This window comes from Talpa europaea (assembly GCF_964194135.1).
Source record: "Talpa europaea genome assembly, chromosome: 16".
NCBI lineage: Eukaryota > Metazoa > Chordata > Mammalia > Eulipotyphla > Talpidae > Talpa > Talpa europaea.
In genome coordinates, this window is record NC_140084.1 from 40,857,949 (window position 1) to 40,883,453 (window position 25,505).

Sequence of the window (25,505 nt, forward strand, 5' to 3'; positions counted from 1 at the left end):
AGCGCTTACTCGTGGCCCACGCATCCGTGTTAGTTGGGAGTTGGACTTTGCATGTCATAAAATGTGGCTCTGTGACCTCTGCAGACTGACGCTAGTTGGGACTGATCAGGGCTTGCGGTGGTGTGTCAGGAAGTGGCCGCCATAGCCTTGTGGGCCTTGGCTGTTCAAGCTGACCCTGCAGGAAGCTGCTCATGAAGCTTCCCTGGCAGGAACACCTGGCAGCGTAGGCCACGGCGGAGAGGAGAGGAGCAGTGAGGACAAGAGAGGAGCGGCGCGTCAGGCATTTATCGAGCACCTACCGGGTACCAGGCACAGCTTTAGGTCCTGGAAAAGCGGCATTGAAAAGCGACAGCTCCCCAGTCTATGGCAGTTCTAGTGCCACTAAGGGAAGGCAGTACAATAAGGAACAAACAATTCATACATGTGTGGTGATGCTATGAAAACAAGTGCTATAAAAAATAAGTGTTTTTTGCTTCGTGCTAAAAACATGGCCTTGAGGCTCAAATGATTGATGACAGCCCCCCAGTCCCACAGGCCTTGCTCCTAGATCCATGGGGGAAGAGTGGCCTTTTTCCATCAGAAATGTTTCTTTCCTTTTTTTTTTTTAAAGATTTATTTATTATTTATACAAGAAGCGGGGTACAGTCCAGATGCGTGGGAGGATGAGCGGATTCACCAGAGACAGAGCGGGGAGCAGAACTGGCGGATGGACTGAAATCCATGGCTGAGGGGAGCAGCGGGTACAACAGGAGAGGACTGCCCGTCATGTGGGACCCTTGCCAGTAGGCTGGGATTGAACCGACGCTGCTGAGGCTGCCGACAGCTCACAGCGAGGTGCTTAACCGCTGCCACCAGGGGAGGCCCTCTTTCCCTTTTTTAAGACTTATTTTTGTTTATTTATGCATACAAGAACTGGGGTACAGGCCAGAGGTATGTGGGGTAAAAGGATCACCAAAGACAGAGTGGGGAGCAGAACAGGCAGACTGACTGAAATACACTGCTGAGGGGAGCAGCGGGCGAGGCAGGAGAGGTCTGCTGCACCATGTGGGTAGCTCCCTGGCCTGGGATAGAACTCAGGCCACAGTGGCTGGAGATAGCTTCATATTGCTGAGACTTTAATCCCTGCACCACCAGGGAGGCCCCAGAAATGTTCCTTTACCTGGGGCAGCATTTGAGAACTCAGCCTATAACAGAAAAAGCACACTTTTTCTCTTTCACACCACACACACACACACACACACACACACTGCTTCTCATTTTATTTATCTCCCCTAGTCTTTTGCAATACTCAGGCTTGTCTTAAGGTTGGCAGGTCAAGCATCCAGGCCTCTGTTTGCTATGTCCTGAGGCTGACAGGGGAAGCCAAATAAGTAATGAAGTAGACTGTGATTCATGGGGGCTGGAGGTGGGGTGGGAGGGTGCTGTGGAGGTGGCAAGAGCCTTCGAAGGATCACCATGGAATGACTTCATGAACTGCTGGGGCCTTGGCAGCCCACTGGTGACACGGCTCAGGCGGGAGCCACAGGTGACCCTGGACCCCTGGGGTGTATATCTGGAGCGTCTCTCTGTGGGCCCGGCCACAAGTGTCATCCTGTGTGTTTTTGACAAGCTCTTTTCAAAACCTCCCTGTGAGAGACTATTGGAACAGGAGTGTGAGGCCCAGGAGCTTTGAAGTTTAGTTATTTTGAAGTTTATTTGAAATAAGTTTTTCATTATTGGGAAGACATTTTAGAAGGACAGCGTTTAGCTGTCACCCACAAGTGTTTGCGATGGATCTCGCCAACTGGTTCTGGGCCCGTGGCTTCTGAAAATCCCTTAACCTGAAGTCCCTGTGTTTGTGTGTGTCCCAAGATCTGTCCTCTAGGCTAGGGCAACTGTTAAACATTAACTATCTTACTAGAAATAATGATCTTGTGAAAACAGTAGCTATGACAGTCACCTGTCACCCTTCAAAGGGCCACTTTGCACAAATACATGGTATGTCTGTGGAAATGAGCTGTCACGAGGTGATAAGGAAAAAACATGTCTAAATAGGCTTCTTAGGTAGGCGATACTAGAAAAGGAAATTGAGAAACTGCTCAGAGAAAGAGTCTATTAGCTTTCATCAGTTTGAATGAACGTTCAGACAGTTCTGTGAGAGCCTTTGAAAGTACTCGTACCTTTCCAGTTGTTCAGATGGGCCCTCTGGTTCTAGCTATGGATTTCGGTAAGGATAGAATTTATAGTCCCGTTTGAGTGATGACTGTGAAGCGACAGTAGGCAGGAGTCGTGTTTTGCATTGTGCCGATACTTGATGAAATGTAAACTTGTATATCTAAATATTTGATTTTATATCTCGATTTTCTTTTTTTTAAAAATATTTATTTTATTTATACAAGGACCGGGGTACAGGCCAGATGTGTGGGAAGGTGAGAGGATTCACCAGAGACAGAGCGGGGAGCAGAACAGGCAGATCTACTGAAATACACTGCTGAGGAGAGCAGTGGGCGAGACAGGAGAGGTCTGCTCACAATGTGGGTTGCTCCGAGGCCGGCGGAAATTGAACCGACACTGCAGAGGTTGGGGACAGCTCCACAGCACTGCGCTCAACCGCCTGCGCCACCAGGGAGGCCCCACTATATCTCGATTTTCTATCTCGCCAGGATTATATATCTCGAATGCCAAGACTCTATGAGCCTTATAACTTAAGTTTGATTTGTTCTTGTAAATGTTATTTTCTCATAAATACCTATGGGTTATTTTAAAGTTTCAGAATTACTCATCCTAGTAATGACGACTTCCAGGCACCCGAGCCTAGGGGATAGTCAGGCCCTTAACAGCATCTGCACTGGAGACAGAAGCACCGAAGTACTCAGAACCTGTCCCACTACCCAAATAGTGGGTTTGCGGATCGCCTTATATAAGGCTGATGTCCCCTTTGGCATTTATCATGGGAGAATGTCATCATCCTTGCGTCTCTCGCTAGTATTCAGCACCTCTTCATGCTGACAAAACTTTTTAAGATTCTCTCATTCTTTGGAGAAAGATACTTGAAGTCCGAGCGGGTCGCCAGGGTATAATTCTTATCTTCCCCAATCCTGCTGCTCTCAGGCTTCCTGCCTCCAAACCCAGTCTCATGACAATGTAGTGTCGCGGGCCTTTGGTCTGCCCCATGTCCGGTAGTTTGCGTTGTCCGACTCTAGGTGCAGATAAGGCATTGTGTCACTTCAGGTGTGGCAACTAGTCACCCAGCAGGAAAACAGAGAAAGCCAGGTGGTTGGGTTGGTTTGATCGACTCGACTTGAGGTTGTCCTTTGGATTTTCATTCCTGTATCCCCTTCAGTCACTACATTCATTTGAACTTTCTGGTGAAATTGTCATCCTCTTTATCCCAAATTAGTCTGGTCGTCATAAAAATATGACTACTATTTATTCAAGCCTTTATGCCACATGCATTATAATGGATTAAAAACCCCTTGTCTTAAAAAATATTCATGATATTGGTCCGTGTATCAAAGATACCCTCCCATTTGAGTAATTTTTTTTTTAAATAAGAAGTGATGAGTTTTATTTTTAAAGGTTTATTTTATCTATGCATACAAGAGCTGGGGTGTAGGGCCACCTGTGCAGGGGTGAGAGGATTCACCAGAGACAGAGTGGGGAGCAGAACAGGAGGACTGACTGAAATACACTGCTGAGGGGAGCAGCGGGCAAGACAAGAGAGGTCCGCTGAGCCATGTGAGTCAGTCACCCCAGTGGCCAGAGATATCTTGATAGTGCTGAGACTTTAATCCCTGCGCCACCAGGAAGGCTCCCTATTTAAGTAACTTTTAAGAAACGCATCTACGCCAACCCAAAAACGTTATCTTAGTGGGACCTATGAAGAAGGGAAACCTACTTTATTACTCACCATTCACCCCAAGCTGCAGTGAGCAATGCCCTTTCCCAGACCGTGATTGTCAGGTCAGGACAGCCTCGGGATAAGTGAGGCCTTCCTCAGCAAGAAGCCAGGTCTGCAGGCCCCAACAGGGAACTTCCTGCTAGCAAACTTGCTTAAAAAACCACTTGAATGCTAGGTCCAGAACAGGTGTGAATCACACACAGAACTTCACTTCCGCTTGGGCAAAGTTATAATATCCTCCTTTGCTCAATATCAGTCTCTTGCCAACTTTCTCCACCGTTTCCCTGAACCTAAAGGGATTTTAAAGAGAAAACCCTCCTGTTTACTACAGTACTTCTGACACCACGTGTGTGGGGTTTTCCACATTTAGCAATACCAGTTCTCGGTGGGTGTCCCTTGGGTGTCCTACAATTTAATTTCCCAAGATTTGCACAGATGCCACAAGTTAAAGGCTCAGTCCCACAAGAAATTGTCCCTCCTTTAGACACCAACCACAAGGCCCAGGTGGTACCTGTACTTCTGATGAACCTATAAACCAAGGGTTCCTATGACTGCCCCTCTCCCCCCAACCCCTTTGATTCAGTAATTTACTGGAAGGGGTCACAAAGCTCAGGGAAATGTTTTTACCAGCTTGCTATCAGCCTAAAAACCCACAAGGCAACTAAAAAGAGAAAATACAATTATTTGGGGTCTAAGAATTACATTTGGGGAGTGCACTGATTCAGGTAGAAAACCTAAAACATCATCCCCAGATGTCTGGGAAGAAAAGATAAAAATGAATTAAGTGGTTAAAGGAAGGGGTTGATTAATGGTAACAGTTTTAAAACTTCTTGGCTCTGTGTAATTGGTTACTGATCTTCTAGCAGGATGAAAAGGGAACTTCTGTCCTCCAGCTAAGTTAGCTAATGATTGTCAGTTCTTTGGGTGACTTCTCAAACTATTATTTGCTTGATGGTTTCTTAAAACAGCTTCTTTTGGCCCACTTCAAGGAGCCAGGTAACGCATTTCACCAGAGTGTTTCCTTGGCTCCATTTGAAAAATGGCTTTGCAAAATCAAGTTTTCCCACTATAAAGGGTACAGCTGCACGGCCAGATAGATAAGGTAAGGTCTGGAAGGGTCGCCCGCATAGGGCTTACCCTGGAATTCTGGGGTGAGTCACCCTCCTGGCATGTGGATGGGTTTACCATCTCAGAAACTCTCCTCACCCCTTCCAAACTAGGGCTTTTTATGACAACTTCACTGTGGAGACATGATGGGTCATTCACTCCCATCTCCCGCCTCTCCCTGAAGGAGGGGGTGTGGGGCTGACAGTCCCAGCCCTTTAATCTTGGATTTTTGGTGAGAAGCCATCTTTTAGCTGCCCAGAAATTGTCACCAGTCATCCCGTTGTCCTACAAAAGACAGTTTTATAACTCCAGAGATTCATAGCACCTTAGAAGCTTTTGTGTCAGGAACCTGGGTCAAAGACCAAATAATGGAACAAAAGAGCTTCCTAGCACTCAGGAAATTACAAGGTGTGGGGATGGGGGAGGGCAGGCACCAGGAATGTATTTCTTACTATGTCACAGATCTGATTGGTCCATAATCAGAACTTTGCCGCCTCAGCCTCTCAAGATTCTTCAATTTAAATGCTCCAAGCTTCTAAAATCTGCACGTTTCCCTCCCCCCCCAAAATTAGTTGGAGAATATAGAGCTTGCTAAATAAAGAATGTGGGGTTTATACGTTTTCCTGTCTTCTTGAGAGGTGTGTATGTTTTTGTTACATGTGTTTTGTTCCCCTGTTATGAATGAGGAAATACCGGAGGTTAGGAAAACTGCCCCAGGTAACAGGAGCCAGCAGGGGAGTCCTGGGCGCCAGGAGGCGCCTCCCCCAGCTTCCTGCAGGCTGTGCCTGTCCCGCCCTGGTGCCTGGTGACTGCTGTGTTGTGTCACTCTGTATACCAGAGCCCTTGGTCATTTCCTTTGTCCCTTGGGTGGTTTACAAGCCCTTTGAATTTTGGGTATGATTGTAGTATTCTACCTTGTGTAGTTTTTTTTTTTTTTCCTTTTCTTTCCAAGTGAGTCTTGTCATCTAACTTTAATTGTATGCCCTGGAGGCTAGGACCACAACCCCAGTCCCTGCCTTCTGTGTGGGCTGGCTGCTCTCCCCACCCCTTTACCTAGGAGGCTTCCAATTGATGTCCCCCTGGGGCCCTGGGGAGCTACTAAGCACATCTCTTCATTCTGAGAAGTGTCTTGATTCTAATGACAAATACCGGTGGCCGTATTTACAGGAAAGAGATGTTCGCCAGATTCTCGTTTAGTATGCTGAAGACACTAGGGAATTTAGTACACTCGTTATTTAACAAGCAGTTTTCTTTTTCTTTTTTTTTTTAATTATTTATTTATACAAGCACTGGGTACAGTCAGAAGTGCGGGAGGGTGAGAGAATTCACCGGAGCCAGAGCGGGGAGCAGAGCAGGCAGAAGGACCGAAGTACACTGCTGAGGGGAGCAGCGGGCGGCAGGAGAGGTCTGCGCGCCATGTGGGACCCTCAACCAGTGGCCGGGGAGCAGCTGGGGATCGAACAGGTGCCACAGAGGCTGCGGGCAGCTTTGCAACCCAGCGCTCAACCACTGTGCCACCGGGGAGGCCCAGTTTTCATTTTATTTATTTATTTATTTATTTTAAAGATTTATTTATTTATTTATACAAGCACTGGGTACAGTCAGAAGCGCAGGAGGGTGAGAGAATGCGCCAGAGCGGAGAGCAGAGCAGGCAGAAGGACCGAAGTACACTGCTTAGGGGAGCAGCTGGCGGCAAGAGAGGTCTGCGCGCCATGTGGGACCCTCCTCTGGTGGCCGGGGAGCAGCCGGGGATCGAACCCGCGCTGCAGAGGCTGCGGGCAGCTTCGCAACCCAGCGCTCAACCGCTGTGCCACCAGGGAGGCCCTAGTTTTCATTTTTTTTTAACTGAAAAATTTAAGCCAGCAAAAAGTACCACAATCCCCATCACCCAGATAAAGCCATGGCCAATCCTTAAAGAGCAGGAGGGGTGCGCTCCCGAGATCGGACGCTCATGCGAGAGATGCAGGGCAGAAAGGGAGAGCACGGGACTGCCTGCCCCCTCCTCAGGCCCTTCCCGGACAGAAATTGTCACATGGAGATCCACAGTTCAGAAAAAGAGTCATATATAAACCATTGTTTTGCTTTTCTCCCCTCTTAGTCTTAGACAGTTTTCCGTATCTTACAAGTTATTTAACCAGTAAAAATACACCGACTTGGTGGGCTGATTTCTACTGCTGCAGGTCGGTGGGCACCTGCCCTTGGTGAATGGTGGCGGCTGTCCTGTTCTTTGAAACTCTTGAACTAAAGGATCTTCATGGCTTTCTTTGCTTTTTATACTAAGAAGTGAACTTGTAGTCTCTCTTATTTTTGTGTATAAAATAAGATTTTCAAATAATAATTTCCTTTTGGCCATTATCCTTAGGGCTCTAAGTAACTTGTAGAGAGTGGCTGTTTTTAGTGATGAGAGCACACCACAGCCTTCTTGGGAAAGGATAAACCTGAGGAATGTGCTATCGGCGTTCTGAGAAATGTGAGCCCTGGGAGTCCATGTGATCGCTCCTGACCACACATAGAAGGCTCGTGCACGTCTGTAGCCACGGGGTGGAAAATTTGACCAGGGTGTTTTATAAACACTCAAGAGCAGGGATTGGCCAAGATCAGGCCCTGCCTACCTATGGCCTGTGAGCTAAGTGAGGGTATTACATTTTTTTTAAAAAGGATTTATTTTTATTTCATTTATGCATGCAAGAGCTGGGGTGTAGACTAGAGGTGCGGGGAGGCAGTGGTTGGTGAGAGGATTCACCAGAGACAGAGTGGGGAGCAGAATAGACGGGTCTACTGAAATCCACTGCTGAGGTGAGCACCAGGTGAGACCAGAGAGGTCTGCTGTGCCATGTGGGTAGCTCCCTGGCTGGGGATCAAACTCATGCTGCAGTGGCTGTGGATAGCTTCATAAGTTTCGTCTTAACTTCTTGCACCACCAGGGAGGCCCTGGCCTTTATATTATATTATATTATATTATATTATTTATTTATTTATTATGCTTTATTTAATTTAAATTTTATTTTTATATTCCCCATACAATTACAACCCCCTTATTTTTACCCCAAGCCCTCCTTTTCCCGCCCCTCACCCCCCCTTTATATTTTTTAATGGTTGAAAAATCAAAAGAATGTTTCATGACATGAAAATTATATAAGATTTTTGTGCCCAGGAATAAGTTTTACTGTGATGACAACTATCCATTGTCATTTATTGATAGTTTGTCTATTTCCTACGATGACAGGGGTGGTAATTGGAACAGACCGTGTGATCCACAGACCCTGAAATAAGATCTCACGTTGTACAACTTCTGACGTGTGAATTTCAGTTACCGATTTAATTAGATAATTCCAGGACCCCAACAACAGGGCTCATCACATTTTCATTGTCACAGTGTGTTAAATGGGCACTTGGGTAAAGTACAAGTTCCAGCTTCTAGCTCTGATGTAAATTCCACGTAGGCATGGTGACCAGTCACCTGTCACCTCACTTCTCTCAATTGGTGATTGGTCACCACACACCTGTCACTTCACACACTCATCAGAGCACGTGGTTCTGTTGCCTCTTTTCCCAATGATAAAACCAAATTGCAATTCACAAAAATGGTAAATTGATGGAGGGAATTGGCCCCAAAACATGGAAATGTAGCAGAGAGGAAAAAAGTGCTAATGCTGGAAGTGAAATTCAAGTCCAGCTCATCAGGTGGTGGACTGGCCAGCTGGCTGCGGGGCTGTTGAACTTCCTCCACCTGAGAGCCTGGATGTGCAGCTGGGGAGCTATGTGAAGGTCACTGAGGGACAGGGGTGAGGAAAGTGGCTGTGACAAAAAGGATGATGACCCAGAGGAAGTAACGGGACAATTTCATGACGTTGAAAGAACAAAGGTCAGAATGTTGCAAGTCCATCCAAACTTAAAAAGATACCTGACAGTTCGCTAAGATGAACTAAAAAGTCGCTGGGGCCATCTTGTCAATTCTGTGGCTTAAAGTTCCTCACAAGCACTGGTCTAAGTACTGGTAAGTTTTTCTTCAAAGAGATGTAAACTCTTTAATCTCAAGTTTCTGATGATTTAATTAATGGTTTACAGAGTGTAAATATTTATTTTAAAAAATTTTCATTATACATTTATAGCCAACAGTTTTTAATGTTTTCACTAGAGTTTAAAGGTCATGGAACAGGGGCCTCCCTGGTGGCGCAAGGTGTTAAGCACCCCGCTGTGACGCAATCCACAGTTTCTGCAGCATGAGTTCGATCCCCAGGCGCCCAGGGAGAAACCCACATGGTGCGGCAGACTCCCTTTCTCGCCCGCTGCTCCCCTCAGCGGTGTGTTTTAGTAAATCTGCCTGTTCTGTTCCCCACTCTGTCTCTGGTGGATCCTCTCACCCCCCTTTATCTCTGGCCTGTACCCCAGCTCTTGTATGCATAAATAAATAAATCTTTAAAAAAAAAATAGGTCATAGAACAGGGTTCTCCCTGGTGGCGCTGAGGTTAACGTCCCAGTGCTGTCAAGCTATAGCCAGCCACTGTAATATGAGTTCAATCCCTGGCCAGGGAGCTACCCACATGGTGCAGCAGCCCTCTTCTGTCTCACCCGCTGCTCCCCTCAGCAGTGTATTTCAGTGGATCTGCCTGTTCTGCTCCCCACTCTGTCTCTGGTGAATCCTCTCACCCTCCTACACACACCTCTGGCCTGTACCCCAGTTCTTGTGATAAATAAATCAATAAAGGTCATGGAACAACCATTATTTTTCTCTTTGCTTTGCATTATTATTATTCTTAAACACAGGGCAAGTATTACCTGTGTTTAATTTCTGGCCTATAATAGAAAGAATTCACTGATCTTTGCTCTAGAGAAAAGAGATGGGTGGGAGGAGGAGGGTCCTTTCCCCTGCAGTTTCAGGCTCAGGAGATGTCGGGGCCGAGAGCCAGGCTTCAGTCAGTGTTTTCCAGTTTTATAGCACCTGGGCAGTAAAACATCTCTCAAAGACTAGAAACCTAGGGCGGTTATTTTTTTTTTTTTAATTTTTTTTTTTTTATAGAGGCATGCTTTATTTATTTGTTTGCTGGTTTGTTTGTTTGTTTTGTTTATACAAGCACTGGGTACAGTCAGAAGCGCAGGAGGGTGAGAGAATTCACCAGAGCCAGAGCGGGGAGCAGAGCAGGCAGAAGGACCGAAGTACACTGCTGAGGGGAGCAGCGGGCGGCAGGAGAGGTCTGCGCGCCATACGGGACCCTCCTCCGGTGGCCGGGGAGCAGCCGGGGATCGAACTGGCCGCGGGCAGCTTCGCAACCCAGCGCTCAACTGCTGCGCCACCGGGGAGGAAGGGCGGTTATTTTTGCTTGCTTTAAATGTAAACAGTTTGGGGCCTCTCCTGTGGCGCAGGCGGTTGAGCGCAGTGCTGTGAAGCTGTCAGCAGCCTCTGAAGTGTTGGTTTCATCCCGACCGGCAGGCAAGGGTTCTACATGGCGCGACAGACCTCTCCTGCCATGCCCGCTGCTCCCCTCAGCAGTGTATTTCGATCAGTCTGCCTGTTCTGTTCCCCGCTCTGTCTCTGGTGAATCCTCTCACCTTCCCGGGTATCTGGCCTGTACCCTGGTTCTTGTATAAATAAATAAGTAAATCTTTATTTTTTTTTAATTATTTTTTTTTTTTTTATAGAGGCATGTTTTCTTTCTTTCTTTCTTTCTTTCTTTCTTTCTTTCTTTCTTTGTTTTGTTTATACATGCACTGGGTACAGTCAGAAGCGCGGGAGGGTGAGAGAATTCACCAGAGCCAGAGTGGGGAGCAGAGCAGGCAGAAGGACCGAAGTACACTGCTGAGGGGAGCAGCGGGCGGCAGGAGAGGTCTGCGCACCATGTGGGACCCTCCTCCGGTGGCCGGGAAGCAGCCGGGGATCGAACCGGTGCCGCAGAGGCCGCGGGCAGCTTCGCAACCCAGCGCTCAACCGCTGCGCCACCGGGGAGGCCCTAAATAAGTAAATCTTTAAAAAAATAAAATAAAAGTAAGCAGTCTGAATGGGTATAAAAACATGAATGAAAGAAAACACCAAGTTCAAGGTGGTTTATTTGGAGGAAAGTAGGTTGGCGCGAAGAGGGGGCATGCAGAGTTTCAGCTCCATCAATGTTTTGGTCCTTTAAAATGTTAGAGTTTGATAAAACTGAGTAGATACACAGTGCTTCTGTATTTTCTGTGCTTTTCAGAATATTTGAATATATTTTTAAACTTTTTGGAGCAGGCACAACTGGAGTTGTGTAGCCTTGCTAAGGATGGTTGGACTCCATCTTGAGCCTGTGCTGTAAAGTTAGATGGTGGTGCCAGGGGCCTCAGATTTCTGTGATGTCCTTGACAAAAGGTGACAGCAGATCTTTACAGCCAACTGTACCTTTAGTTATTTTTTGGTCCAGAGGTCCTTTAGTTTTTCACACCCGCCCTGCTGGAGTGGGCTCCAGCAGCTCCTCACAAAGTGCGCTGCTCTGTGGGGAACAGCTGGTGCCTCAGCTGGACCCAAGTGCCTTTCTCTTTGGCTTCCTTTTTTCCTCATCATTTTCTCTCATCTCAGGAAGCTGCCTCCGCGCTGAGAGAGCTTAATGTGCTCAATAGGACATGAATTCTCTTGGCAAGCACCTTGCCCTTGTTTGTTTACAGCAGTGCCCACTGCATGCTGGGTGCATGACAGACACTTCCAGTGTTGCCGTGGTAACACGTGGGGCATTCCCTTTGAACAGGGCCTGCCCCCTTGATGGCTACAGTATCACCTTCCTTGTAGACTCCTGTGTCTGTGGCAAAGGAATACCTCCATGTCTAGTGAAAGGCCTGAAGAACACACAGTGGGGCCTCTCCCCTTCCTTGGTGTTGGTCGTTTTGGCCACTGACTGGAAGGTGGTGGGTCTGGCCAAAAGGGCCTGACAGTGCTTAGAGCAGATTGTCTGGGCCATGACTGGTGGGTTAAATAAAGCTCCAGTGACTTCAGAACCAGAGCAACCTGTTTTCCGTGACAAAAACCAGTCTGTTCTGCAGTTCTGTAATAGCTGCCTGTTCAGAATGCCTGCCAGCGTTTGTGTTTAGGTTCGTATTTCAGTTGATGTGCGATTTAACCATTTCTAATGCTTTTCCAAAAGAATGTTATTGTTTCCGAAAGACAGGAGTTTCATCTTCACCTATTCTGAAGTGAGTGTATCCCTAGTGTTCCCATTTTTCTTATTCTGTATTTTGAAAACATAGAATGTACTTAATTTTGCACTAGCATTTGTGAGCATATAAATAGGACTCGAGACATATTTTTCATGATTGTTTCCCAACACTGTTTTAAAACCAATATATCATCCTGTCATCTCTTAATAATAATAGAAATTATTCCAAATTCCTGAAAATTGGTCCAAGTCCCCTCAGCCTTGGCCAGTTTCTTTGGCCTGGTGCTCTCCGTTACCCTGTCGTTAAATGTGACTGAACACAGAGGGCTTGCTTGACCTTACTTGAGCCTTCAGATTGTGACAGAGGCCCTGAGGAATGTTTTGGCTTTTAGGCAGCTTCAGTTTTATGTTCCCATGTAGTGGCTGTTGCTTTCTGTCTGTCAGAGTGGCGGTTAGTACCTGGACACTCTAATCAGACTAATGTGAATTCATATCCCAGCTCTGGTGGTAATTAGGGTAATCACCCTAAGCCTCAGTGTCCTGCCTGCAAAGTGCGGGTGCTTCTATATGATTCACAGTTTTATTGTGGCTATTAGAAATAGTACAAATAATGTACCTGTCATAATGCATGGGGGAGGCAGTACGTAGGGTTATCAGGGCCTTTCTTGGTGGCCTAAGGGTAAAGTCTCAGCACTATCACCACTGTGGCCTGAGTTCGATCCCCGGCCAGGGAAGTGACCCACATGGCATAGCAGAACTCTCCTGTCTCACCCATTGTTCCCCTCAGCAGTGTATTTCAGTCAGTCCACCTGTTCTGCTTCCCACTCTGTCTCTGGTGAATCCTCTTATACCCCACACCTCTGGGGCCTAGGCCCCAGTTCTTCTATGTGAAAATAATAATAATAACAATAGGGGCCTCCCTGGTGGCACAGGGGTTAAGCACCACACTGTGAGGCAATCCGCAGCCTCTGCAGCACAAGTTCGCTCCCCAGCCAGCCAGGGAGAAACCTACATGGCGCAGCAAACCTCTCCTGTCTTGCCCGCTGCTCCCCTCAGCAGTGGATTTCAGTCAGTCTGCCTGTTCTGTCCCCCCTCTGGCTCTGGTGGATCCTCTCAACCCCCCGCATCTCTAGCCTGTACCCAAGCTCTTGTATGCATAAATAAATAAATCTTTTAAAAAAATAATAAAATAGGGTTTCCAGAAAGAAATAATGCCCTGTATTTTGGTTCATTCTGACCTTAATCTGGATCTACCAAAGTACAGTCATTTAAAAAAAATTTTTTTAAGGAAAATGATGTCATAAAAGCCATATTAAATGCTAAAGTAGTTCTAATTTCTTGTACAAGCATTTTGAAGAACAGTGAGAAAATCATTGATGTTATTTGGGGATAATGATACACAGTTGGAGGGTCGCTGTGTGGTCTTTGTTTCCTATGGAACACTGTCTGCTTTCAAACAGGCAAAGACAGAATTCATTTTCATGTCTTCCCTTCTTTCACCTCTTGAACATAAACATATATATGATAAATGCTTAAAGCATTTGTGTGCCGCACCCTCTGAGCAAGGAACGATTCTCCAGTCACCAGGGGGCCTACATGCTCAGAGAACGGATGTCTTGATGCAGTAAGGGGATGGCACAATTTCATCTTCAGTGACTTAGCTTTGGCCAGTTAGTCTGCTGCTATTGATAGAACACTTAGGTGATTAATCAGATTTGAGTTTAAAAAATACTAGCCTGTTCCCGCTTTTGATTATTGGGATTTCCAAACGCACACGAAGTAGTGAATACTGATTTATGATGGCCCCCCCACCCCTGGGATCACCATCACTCAGCTTTTTTTTTTTTTTTTTAAGATTTATTTATTTATTTATACATACAAGAACCGGGGTACAGGCCAGATGTGCGGGAGGGTGAGAGGATTCACCAGAGACAGAGCGGGGAACAGAGCAGGCAGACTGACTGAAATCCACTGCTGAGGGGAGCAGCAGGCAAGACAGGAGAGGTCTGCTGCGCCATGTGGGACCCTTGCCTGCTGGCCAGGATCAAAACAGCACTGCAGAGGCTGCGGACAGCTCACGGCGCTGCCATCAACCACCTGAGCCACCAGGGGAGGCCCCATTACTCAGCTTTAACAGTTGTCAACATTCTGTCTTTCCAGACATGCCTTTTTTTTCCTTAAAGATTTATTTTATTTATTTTTGCATATAAGAGCTGGCATGTAGGCCAGAGGTGTGGGGGGGGGGTGAGAGGATTCACCAGAGACAGAGTGGGGAGCAGAACAGGCAGATTGACTGAAATACACTGCTGAGGGGAGCAGCAGGCAAGACAGGAGAGGTCTGCTGCACCATGTGGGTTGCTCCCTGGCCAGGGATCGAACCCAGGCTTCAGTGGCTGGTGCAGTGGCTGAGACTTTAACCCCTGTGCCACCAGGGAGGCCCTCTAGTTTTTTGTTTTTGTTTTTTTTCCCAAGCTTTCCCTTAATACAACGAGACAATTCTAAATTTGCCTTGGACAAAAGAGAACTGCCACCACCTAGCCCCTCACACACACCCAAGGAACCTGAGAATGAGGCTCTTAGTGAAACTTAAACTCTGAAATTCACACATAGTTATTGAGAGCTGATGGGAGCAGCTGTCTGAGACAGCCGAGATCTGGCGTGAAGGGCCCAGTACGTCTCCAGGAAGAATGTACCATCAGGAGAGTAAGTGTCCCAGAGGGAGACCCAGCTGTGCTGGCTTGCTGAAGCTCTGTCTGGATCTGCCTGCTGCGAGCCTCAGGCCCCCTGGCAGATTCTGGTGGAGGAAGTGGGCATCCCACAGTAAACCTCATCCTGACTCCAAGCCACCTGCTACATGCAGATGAGCGTGCCCTCCCAGGTGAGCCCTGGTTGTGTGCATGTCCACCTGCTTGGGTACGCCTCCAGCCTGCTCGACAGTATTTTCTTGCCAGGAGCCAGCCTCGGCAAACCGGATGTCAGGGGTTCCTGAAGGATGGGATGGTGTCGGCGCGATTGACACACACACTGTCTTGTGTTAGTATCTCCCCCGAGGGTCTCAGCGGGTCTTTATTTATACACTAAGGCAAGCAGTGAGATGACATCATCATATGTGTGGAAGCAAAGCAGAAGCAATCAGTGTATTTTTCCATAGACTTTTGGCTGCTACGTGCTCTCAGCAAGAAGGCAACCTTCAAGGTTAATAGATAAAAAACTAAACCTTACACTAAAACTCATTATTTCAGCTAGATAATTACCTAAGGCAGGTGATAGGCGTCGGTCTGCTCCTGTCAGCTAAAGCCTGAGCATCAAAAGAGTCTTCTTATTCACATGGCCTTCCGCCGGAGACCAGCTGCTTTCTGGTTATCAGCTAACAGGGTTTTTTTTTTACCTAGAAACTTCTTAACACAATTAACTTCATTTAAAAACTTTCCTAAGAAATTTCTAAAAAAAAAAAAGCAAAAGAAGGACTTACTATAATTGTTGTCCTGGGTTGCTTGTCAGGCATGTTCATGTATGACAAATTCTTCCCCATGGTCAGGCAGGCCAAATGTACAGTGTTTGGTTTTTAAGCAGGTATTTCTGTGTGCCAGTTACTTACAGAATTCTTGCACGTGTAATTTATTGCCCAATGTACTTTCCGAGAAGTTTTTTCCTTATATGAGCAAGAACAAAAAAACAAGGGGATGTTTGTAGGTTGCAGATTAGTCTTCGGCCCCACAGTGTGGGGTGCAGGGAATCTTCAGCCCCACGGTGTGAGGCCCTTTTGTTGACCAGCATCTTGGCTGGTTGGGGCAGCAAGGCCACCCGCATTTTCTCAGTTCCCTCTGGCCTTTATTGGCAAGGGTCAGGTTGTCTGCATCCCATCGGCACCCGGGCGCCAGGGTAGCGTCTGCACCTACAGAGCAGAGGGCCGGTTGTGGGCAGTGTTCACTTCACCAGGAAGCCGCCTCCCATCCCAGGCGGGCTTTTCTTCGCTTCCCCTTTACACACCCTTAGGCTCCCATACCTGTGCAGAGTGCGCCTGGCGCACCCGCTGACTGCAGGCACCGACTCCCCCTTGGGGGCAGGCACACTTGTTCACCCTGCTGTGGGGCCTGCCTGGCTGCCTTGAGCTGCACTGGGCCTCCCTCGGGTGTAGGTTGTCGTGGAGATTAGTCACCGGACAGTTCATGGACAGGTCTCCCTTGGGGCCTTGGTCAGAGAGGTTGTACCTGACCCTGCTCTAGAAACAAGGGCACAGAGTGGCGGGGGTGCCCTGGGGCTCTGGCAGGGCGGGGGACAGGCTGGCTCTGCCCCCGTGGAAGTGGTGTGCTCCCTGCTGGCGAGCGTTGTCACTTTGGGGTCCCCAGTGGAGTCACGTGGGCTCCCCATCGTCTTGTTGATAGCAGTGCTGCCTCCGCCGTTTGGCCAGCGGTGTGGCCTGGCAGAGCCCTCGGCCAAAGGGTGGTTCTCCTGCCACGTCGCTCCCGGCTTATGGATTGTGTGTGTTTTGTGACCTTTGGCCCGTAGTCAGAGGGGCACACCCAGCCGTTCTGGTTGATGTGCCCCTGTTTGATTGTGTGTGTTTTTTAAACCTGCTGTATGAAAGTACCGCTCACATGTCAAAATCACTCCTTTTAAGCATACAATCCAGTGGATTTTGGTACATTTGCAGAATTGTAGAACTATCCCCACTCCAATTTTAGGGCTTTTTTGTCATCCCACAATGACCCCTGTGCCAGTTTGCGGTCATTCCCGCCCCCAGCACTAGGCGTTTTCTTGGGTTGACTGGCCGTTGCGCTGTGATTTCACTCACAGCACGTGTCTCAGCTTCTCTCTCCCTGACTGTTTAATTGAGCGTTGCTTTCAAATGAAGGGAGAATTTCTTTACTATGTGCTTTTTCTGCTGTACTTGGAGGGGAGTTCTTGATGTGGAAACGTGCTGTGCTCACCCCAGCCATTCCGTCCATACACTGATGTTTGTGGAAACCCGTGGCTGTGCTTGGGGGACGCAGAAACAGGTCCTGGCCACGCGACAGTCGCCCCGGCTGGCACGGTGGACTCAACGACAGCAGCGCTGCCAGAGCAGTGAGTGACGGCTTTCCAGGAAGCCTGGGCCTGGATGCGTTTGTTTGCCGAGATCGGCGCCGGGTGCCAGGCCCAGAAGAGGGAATGCCCCGACGCCAAGGAGACAGGAGACGAGGGGACGTGGGTGCACGTGCTTCGTTTATTCCCTTTCAGGTCGTTTCCAGATTTCCTTGGAGAAAGCACTGGGTGCGGGTGCCAGCCTCCAGCACGCGCCAGCACAGGCTGTGTAGCAGTGAGCAGCCCGCTAGGCTCCCCGCCCCGGCAAGCAGATGCACCTGGCTGGCTTTCCTGAAGTGGTTTCATTTCCCTTGTCCTGGGGTAGGCCAGGTCAGAGGCGCCGTAGGGGCAAGCTCTGGGGTCAGAGAGCGACCTGAGGTGCTTTGGGAGCTGGGGCTTGGTGCTGGGGGATCTAGTTAGGAAGACTCTTCCTAAGGGTCCCCAGCAGCGTGGCTCAGGTTAGAAAGGCTCTCAGGTTAGAAAGGCGCAGGCAGACAGCGTTCCTTTGCCCTCTCCCCCGCCTGCTCTGGCCCGTCAGAGCTCACTGCCCTTTGCCTCCAGAAGGATCCTGAAGTATCTGTTGGGTTTTTCATTTGTTTTTTGTCTTTGCCTTTGAAAGGAATGTTTTTTATACTGGATCTGTATGTATCGGATGATGGGAGCAGGGACAGAATCACATGCAATCAGAAGACAGCTCAGCTGGGTGGGTTGGGATCTTTGGTGAAGTATTTCTTTCTCCTCTGAGGATGGAAATACCGCGTGTGCCGCTGGCCTTCCTGTTCGGACACAGCTCACAGAGGAGCCGTCCAGGGCGGGAGGCTCTGGTTCTCGGCTTGGGGACCCGGAAAACCGTGGGTCTCCTGTTCTCAAGAACAGGTCTCGGCCTGGTCTCAGTTGCCAGGACTACCCTGCAGGCTAACTGGACTCTGCTTTGTGTTTCAGAGTCTTGCCTCGTCTTGAAGAAAGTGGGGAGATGCCGGGCCTCCATCCCTAGGTGGTGGTACAATGTCACCGAGGGAGCCTGCCAGCAGTTTGTGTACGGAGGCTGCGACGGGAATGGCAATAATTATTTGACCAAGGAGGAGTGTCTCAAGAAATGCGCTGGTGTCACAGGTAAGACGGTGAGGGTTGGGGACATTTTTTAAAATTCCGAGCCCCTATATTACTTTGAGGCAGTCATGTTAAGTAATGGGCTGGCTGAGGCTCTCACCGGTTCTTCGCGGTTGAATCTAGGGGATAGTTAAAAAGCAGAAGCAACAGAGGCCTTGTGGCTTCGGTCGTGCCCTGCCTCATCTTCCCCGAAAGGGGAAAATAAGCCACGGGGGTCAGGAGGCTGACAGCGCCTGGTCCCCGACTTCCTTGCAGCCGCTTGTGAGCGCGGACCCCAAACATGCCCGCCGCAGGAGGAAGTGGCCTGTCCCTTCTGGAGGAGAGTCCCCACGTCTGCTCAGACAGGCCGCCCCTGGCTCCCTGGGAAGTGAGTTATTTTCACCTCTAGGACAAATGACTTGAGGAACTCACCAACCCAGCCAAGTTATGAGTCAGGTTAAAACAGAACATACTTCCTGGCATCTGTCCTTGTCCCAGCCTCATTTTCACGGGATTGTGTGGCGACTTCTTCTTCTTTTTTTTTTCCCCAAAGATTTATTTATTTATTTATACAAGCGCTGGGTACAGTCAGAAGCGCAGAAGGGTGAGCGAATTCACCAGAGCCAGAGCAGGGAGCAGAACAGACAGACTGACGAAACACACTGCTGAGGGGAGCAGCGGGCGGCAGGAGAGGTCTGCGCGCCATGTGGGACCCTCGCTGGCGCCCGGGGATTGAACCGGTGCTGCAGAGACTGTGGGCAGCTTCGCAGCCCAGCGCTCAACCGCTGCGCCACCGGGGAGGCCCATGGCATGCGGCTTCTTACATCCTTTGACAACTTGACCTTGGTATTAGGCCTGGGGTATGACTGACAGGATGCGCTGCTGTCCCCGGTGCTGGCCACACGCCACGCACCTCCCCCACCCCACCCCTGAGCCACTCAAGCCCTGCATCCCTGTCGGGTTTTATGTCCTTATGTCTAGGCCTTAATCTCTCCTGACTGAGCTTACATGCTTATAAGTGTTGTGTGTGAAGAGGGGAAACAGCATGGCCTCGGCTCTGACCTGGGTCTAAGGCCTCCAGCACGGGCACACAAGGCTGGCAGCGCGCACACGCACTCAGGACTCTGTTCTCCGTCTTTGTGCGCCCGGCGCTGCGCAAGCATTAGAACTAGGTATTGAGTTTGCGTCATACAGGCAAACCCTGCACTGTTTTGGGAAGGGGCTGGGGGGCGGTGGACAATTGGCAGCCTTAGCACATGGTGACTGAGGAAAATACCATTTATTTGTCAGCTATAATATGGCGTGAGAAGAGGAATTCAGGGAAATAATTTTTGTTCCCTTTCTGATCTTCCTAATCAAGAACTGACTAAAGCAAACATACCTGCCTGTTCTGGTCACTCTGTCTTCTCGGGAAGAGAGCTGAATTTTGAAGGCCACAGCAGTGGACAGCGGCTTGAAGGCAGGCTGCCCTGCGGAGACATGTGCTGTGTGTTGCTTAGAGGAGGCAGACAGCTGTCTCCCGAGAGGTGGTCCAGAGTCTGGCGTCAGTCTTGAGGGCCCAGAAAGGTCATTTGTTGGCACCCCGGTGACTTCCCGGCACGTCTCTGGAGGGTCGGGGAGTCTGAGGAGAGCTAAATGGCTGGAGCTGCCAGTCCCTGGGGCCTCTCGCCGGCGTGGTCTCTCCTAGGCAGGCCAGCTCTGTGGGATGTCAGTCGAGAATGAGAGTGCCCGTTTATTAAATTATAATGAGAATCAGAACCACCCAGGGGACCCTTGGGCCTCTGTTTAGTCCACATGGGCAGGCCTCTCAGCCAGAGTCCCTGGAGGTTGCTTGGTGCGGAGAGGGCGGAACAGGGGAACTGGTGTGGATGGTGAATGGCGGCCCTGGGCCTCTCCACAGGGACTGTCAGGCCAGCAGGGAGACGAGGGGGCTTCCTGGACCTCTAACCTCTCCACCTCACCCCCTTAGCTTTGTGTGAGAGATAAAGTACATTAAATAAAAGCAGCCATTCGGCCATGTGTGAGTGTCCAGTCCAGTGACATCAGCACTTGGAGTGGGCTGCTGGCGCCCTCCCCGCGAGGACTCACCAGGTCGGCTGTGCTGCCAGCACTTTGGCGCTGAGCCGTTCGGTCTTTTTAAAGCCACTTCACCTGCCTTTGCGCTGGTTCCCAGCAAGCTGTTCTTCCAGCCTAACCCTCAGGGCAATCTTGGTTCCTCGTTTCCAAGCCCCGGCAGGCTTGTGGTCCCCGCGCGCGATTTGGAGCCCACACAAAGGAGAAACGGAAGTCGCCGCCCAGGCAGGGTTTGTGTCCGCAGGTGGGCTTGTGCCCTTCTCACTGCTCTTTCTCTGTGCACTGTAGACAAGACCGTGGATGTGCTGGCCGCCAGCAGGAATGGAGCACACGCCTCTGTCCCGAGTGGTAGGTTCCCAGAGCGATCCAGGGTGGAGTGACAGTTCCCTGTGAAAGGTCATTTATCATTTGGAAATTGTCCAAGGGCTTCTACCTCCTGGTTCTGTTTACTCAGAAATGGTAAACAGAGGCTCAGCCTGAGCTGCCCGCACACGTGCCGGAGCTCACGCCATCTGGCCAGGCCTTCTGTGGCGCTCCCTGGCTGGCCTGCTGTGCTGCCTTCCCTGCCCCAGCTGCCCCGGCCTGTTCTTCTCCTCTGCTCCCTGGTGGCCTTGCCAGCTCCCTCCCGTGCCGAGCCCTCCACCCTCAGCCACCCGCCTCCCTTCCCACCGCGGCCCTGCACCCGAGCTTTGTGTTAGCTTCTACCGCTGTGCCGCAGCCGCTGCCCCTGCCCCGTCCCTCCTTTATGCTTAATACAAGGATTCTGCATCAGGAGCCTGATGAGTGTCCGGCCCAGCTTCCCGAAGCCAGTTGCTGGGCTCAGCTGGGTGAGGCCTGTCGAGGAGTCCGCCCCACCCCACTTAAGGACAGGCCTGCGGGCCCTGTTGGCCAGTGGGCGTGCGCTGGTGGCTGTCTTGGCCCTGCTGCTGTGCTTCTGGCATCGGTGCTCGTGTGACCGTGTCTTAGTTTGCTGGTTGGCTGACTCGCAGAATGCAGAGTTAGGCCCAAGTCACCTTCCGGTTTAATTGGGCTGAGAATCCCCTCACTGCCCTGATCATTGCTCTGCCTGAGTGGACTGTTGACTCTCAAAGGGCGCCTCTCCACGGCCCCCCGGGGCCCTGAGCACCAGCAGGTCACCCTGGTTTCCACTTTGTTTCAGTGGGAAATGTCTTCAGGAGAGTAAGGGGCCTCCTTCCTGTGTCAGACAGCGTGAACAAGACAGTTGTCCCCGTCACCCCAGAAATTGTAACTGTGGTTCATTCCCATAGTAACCCCTCAGCTGGCAGGAGGGCCTCCCAGTCCAGCATCTATCCCGGTGTGCTGTGGAGCCCATTGGGACGGGGGACATGAGCAGAGCTGCCATCTAAGGAGGGGCTCCACGCCCCCCTTCAAGGGCCAGCGTGTCCATGCTGCCTCCTGGACCCTTAGTTCCTCCCCAGCCAGCTGGACACATGTCCTGTGTCCATCCCAGCCTCCCTAATGCGGGTGTTTGCATTCTAGTTCCCAGAAGGCAGGGTTCTGATGACCTTTCCAGCGATATTTTCAACTATGAAGGTATAACTTTTATTTATTTATTTGTTTGTTTGTTTGTTTGTTTATTTATTTATTTTTAAAGATTTATTGATTTATGCATACAAGAGCTGGGGTGTAGGCCAGAGATGCATGGGGTGAGAGGATTCACCAGAGACAGAGTGGGGAGCAGAACAGGCAGACTGACTGAAATCCACTGCTGAGGGGAGCAGCGGGGAGACAGGAGAGGTCTGCCGCGCCATGTGGGTTGCTCCCTGGCCGGCCGGGGATCGAACTTGTGCTGCAGAGGCTGTGGATTGCTTTATAGTGCTGTGCTTAATCCCTTGCGCCACCAGGGAGGCCCTGAAGGTACAACTTTTGAAAAACGTATGTGGGCAAAATGTGTTTTCTTAGCTGAGAATTGAGGGACACTTGAGGATTTCCACTAAGGAAACCACGGAGTGGGGCTTCTTGACCTCTCCTCGGTGGCAAAACTCATGCTCTGTGCATGTCCCAGGGTGGCGGGGAGCAGGGTGGGCCTTGGCATGGGCAGGACAGGGCACAAGGGGCCATAGCTCTGCCCATGTCCCTGAGGGTGAAGTGAGGGTCTTGAGACAGATCTCTTGGAGACGAGTTAACACGCAAAAAGTGCCTAGAACAGTGCCTGGCAGAGTCCTCTCCAGAAAAACATAGCCTGGCTGTAAAGAGAAAGTGCCGAGGAGAGTGGCACACGGGCCAGTTGGTCAGTCTAGCCTACAAGTCTTGGGCAAACAGCTGCTCTCCGCGTGCTGGCGGGCTGGCGACGTGGGAGCTAGCGCTCCCTGTCACTCCCGCCGGGCCCTGCTAACTACCCTCCTTGGACTCTCACTCCCAGACTCCTGCACTGCCAAGGCGGTCACCGGGCCTTGCCGGGCAGCCTTCCAGCGCTGGTACTTCGATGCCGAGAAGAACTCCTGCGATAAATTCATCTACGGAGGGTGCCGGGGCAATAAAAACAGCTACCTCTCCCAAGAGGAGTGCATGCAGCGCTGCTTTGGTGAGCCCGCCTGCCTCCTAGCCTCCGAACCGCGGGCGCTGAGCCTGCCCCAGGTCCACTCCCCAGCCCTGGGAGGAAGGCTTGGAAGTGCTGCCGTGCGCGCCATCTTTCTCCGGCTCTCAGTGGGCTCGGGCCCAGCTGTTGGCTGAATGGCGCGGCTTCCTGTCCAGGTGGCAGAGCCCCCAGCCCTTGGGGAGCTGGAAGAAGCCCCTGAGAAGGAGCTCCCCATGGAGGCCCAGGGCTGTGGGGGCGCCAGAGGGGTGGCTCGGGGTGGGGGGGGGAGAGGAGGACTGTGTGCTGACCTCCAGGGTTGCGTGTTCTCTTCCAGACAAGCAGCTGTATCCTGTCCTGCCCCAAGCCTCTAAAGGTAAGTGGCCCCTCCCTTGCCCTCCTCCACCTGCCTGCCAGCCTTGGCGGAATTCAGCTGTGTTTCTGCGGTTCTTGTCTCAGACACATCATCCCTGGCTGTGGTAGAAAGTCTGTTTCTGCACAGAAATGGCCCGGCTGTTTGGCACATGTGGTGGATATCTGTGCCTCCACATTGGCCGTCAGCAGGGCTGGGAGCCAGGCCGCACCTGCAGGCCGCGGGGTGACTGTAGGCCGGGGTCCTCCTGCTGGCGGGTGCAGGGGTGTGCTGCAGGAGGCCTGGGTCTGCCTCTAGGTCCGGGAGGCATCTTTGCTGCCACGGGTGTAGATTGGTCACGGGCGACAGGAAGGAGGTCGGGGAGGCCTTGCTGTGCACGGGCAGTGCCAGTGTCCCTGTCCCGGGGAGGCTGGGCGTCCTCTGGCTTTTGTGACTGCTGCTCAGCCTGAGTCACTGGATGGTAGTATTTGCGCAAAGGACCTGCCACACTGGTTTGGTCTCTTTCGCCTTGTTTTGCTGTGAAGGAGCCAGACCTGGCCTGTGTCTGCTCTTAATCAGAAGAGCTTGCCAGCTGGGGCAGAAAGCAGCTGGCTGCCGGCTGGTGGAGGGGATGGGGAGGGGGAGCCGCGAGCTGCCCCAACAGGCCATCATCCTCAGGTAGAACCTTACCTGGGAGCAGAACACCTTAACTGACCAGGGGGACCACAGTGGGGCAGCCGCTGCAGTGTTTGAGGAGCGCGACCTCCCAGCTCCACGTACCCTTGCTGCGAAGCTGTTGGGAGAGGCCTGTGAGCATCCTGGGGGTTCACACCCAGGGGTCCATGATTCCTACTCACCAGAAGCCTGTGCTTTTCGTGCCTGGCGCACTATTTGGCCTAGGGCTGCCAGTCCCGTGGGCTGCCTTGAGAGGTGGTGGGGTTCTTTGCTCAAAAAGAAGCAACGCAGATAGCCGCTGCGCCTCCTGTCTCAGGACCTCAGGGACCCTGCTGGCTGGCCTCTCTCAAGCACATTAAGTACAGTGGGCGCTGTCCGTTCTCCGGGCCCAACAGGGTGGCTGGGCAGTCATAGGCGTCGGGCTGCTGGCCTCCCCCTGAGCCCGTGCGGACCACCTGACTCTGGTTGCCGCCCCCCCCCCACCCCCCCGGCCTGAGACGCTCCCTCCTCCCCAGTGGTGGTCCTGGCGGGGCTGTTCGTGATGGTGCTGATCCTCTTGCTGGGCGCCTCCGTGGTCTGCCTGATCCGGATGGCCCGAAGGAACCAGGAGCGTGCCCTGCGCGCCGTCTGGACCTCCGAGGACGACAAGGAGCACCTGGTGAAGAATACCTACGTCCTGTGACCGCCCCGCCACCAGCGTCCCCCGCCGATGAAGAGTGCGGGAGGGCCGGGAGGCAGCTGTCGCGCGCGCGTGCTTCGGAAATAGAGTGACTGATCTGTGTCTGTGATCACCTGGGCTTCGGGTCTGTTTGCTGCTCCAGAAGGCGCGAGGCGGCTGCTTCCTGGCTGCCCGGGCCGGGTTTGCCGTGGGGGTGCCCAGTGGCCCCATTGGTCTGTGGGTGGTGTCGAGGCCGGCCCCGGGCCAGAGGCGTCTGCTCGCTCGCTTCTCTCTGCCGCAGGTAGTTTTCTTGCTCGTGCTGAGTCCTGTTGCCTCTTCCTGTCACAACAGTGATGCTTTCGTAGTGTTCCTTGTTTAATTGATTTGTGGGTTTTTTTAAAGTCGGTCGAGTTCATTTTTTTATTAGATTCTGAAAAGAATAAAATGTACATGTTTAATAAAAAGGGCCTTCCTTTTTAAAATAAATTTTAGCATGGGCTTGCTTTCTTACTGAGACTGCCAGTTTAATCTCTGCCAACATTATCACAAGATGGCCCATTCCAGAAGTGGATTCCTTACAGAAATAACATCTTTTGGGTTTCTTTATGTCCTTTTTTGTTTCAATTTTATTATTACTATTTACGTCAGTGTACATTATTACATTACATTGATTTATTTACATCGGCATGCGTGGCTCAGAGGATACAGTTAGTGGTCTGTATAATGGACAGATGCTTTTTATTTATTTATTTATTTAAAAAGATTTATTTATTTATACATGCACTGGGTACAGTCAGAAGTCTGGGAGGGTGAGAGAATTCACCAGAGCCAGAGCGGGGAGCAGAGCAGGCAGAAGGACCAAAGTACACTGCTGAGGGGAGCAGCAGACGTGGCAGGAGAGGTCTGCGCGCCATGTGGGACCCTCACCGGTGGCCGGGGACCGAACCGGCGCTGCAGAG

General features: G+C 50.9%; 1 protein-coding gene across 1 annotated transcript in view; it reads left to right on the plus strand.

The window, feature by feature from the left end:
- SPINT2 (serine peptidase inhibitor, Kunitz type 2) overlaps positions 1–25,200 on the plus strand; it is a gene marked incomplete at its 5' end in the record, with an annotated part of 29,504 nt that extends 4,304 nt beyond the window's left edge. The window contains 6 exons of the mRNA XM_084257599.1: positions 18,106–18,276; positions 20,614–20,673; positions 21,826–21,879; positions 22,709–22,870; positions 23,199–23,237; positions 24,404–25,200. Coding sequence (XP_084113725.1) covers positions 18,106–18,276; positions 20,614–20,673; positions 21,826–21,879; positions 22,709–22,870; positions 23,199–23,237; positions 24,404–24,570 — 653 coding nt within the window. The 3' untranslated portion in view covers positions 24,571–25,200. The remainder of the gene's footprint in view (positions 1–18,105; positions 18,277–20,613; positions 20,674–21,825; positions 21,880–22,708; positions 22,871–23,198; positions 23,238–24,403) is intronic.
- Between the last annotated feature and the right edge of the window lie 305 nt (positions 25,201–25,505).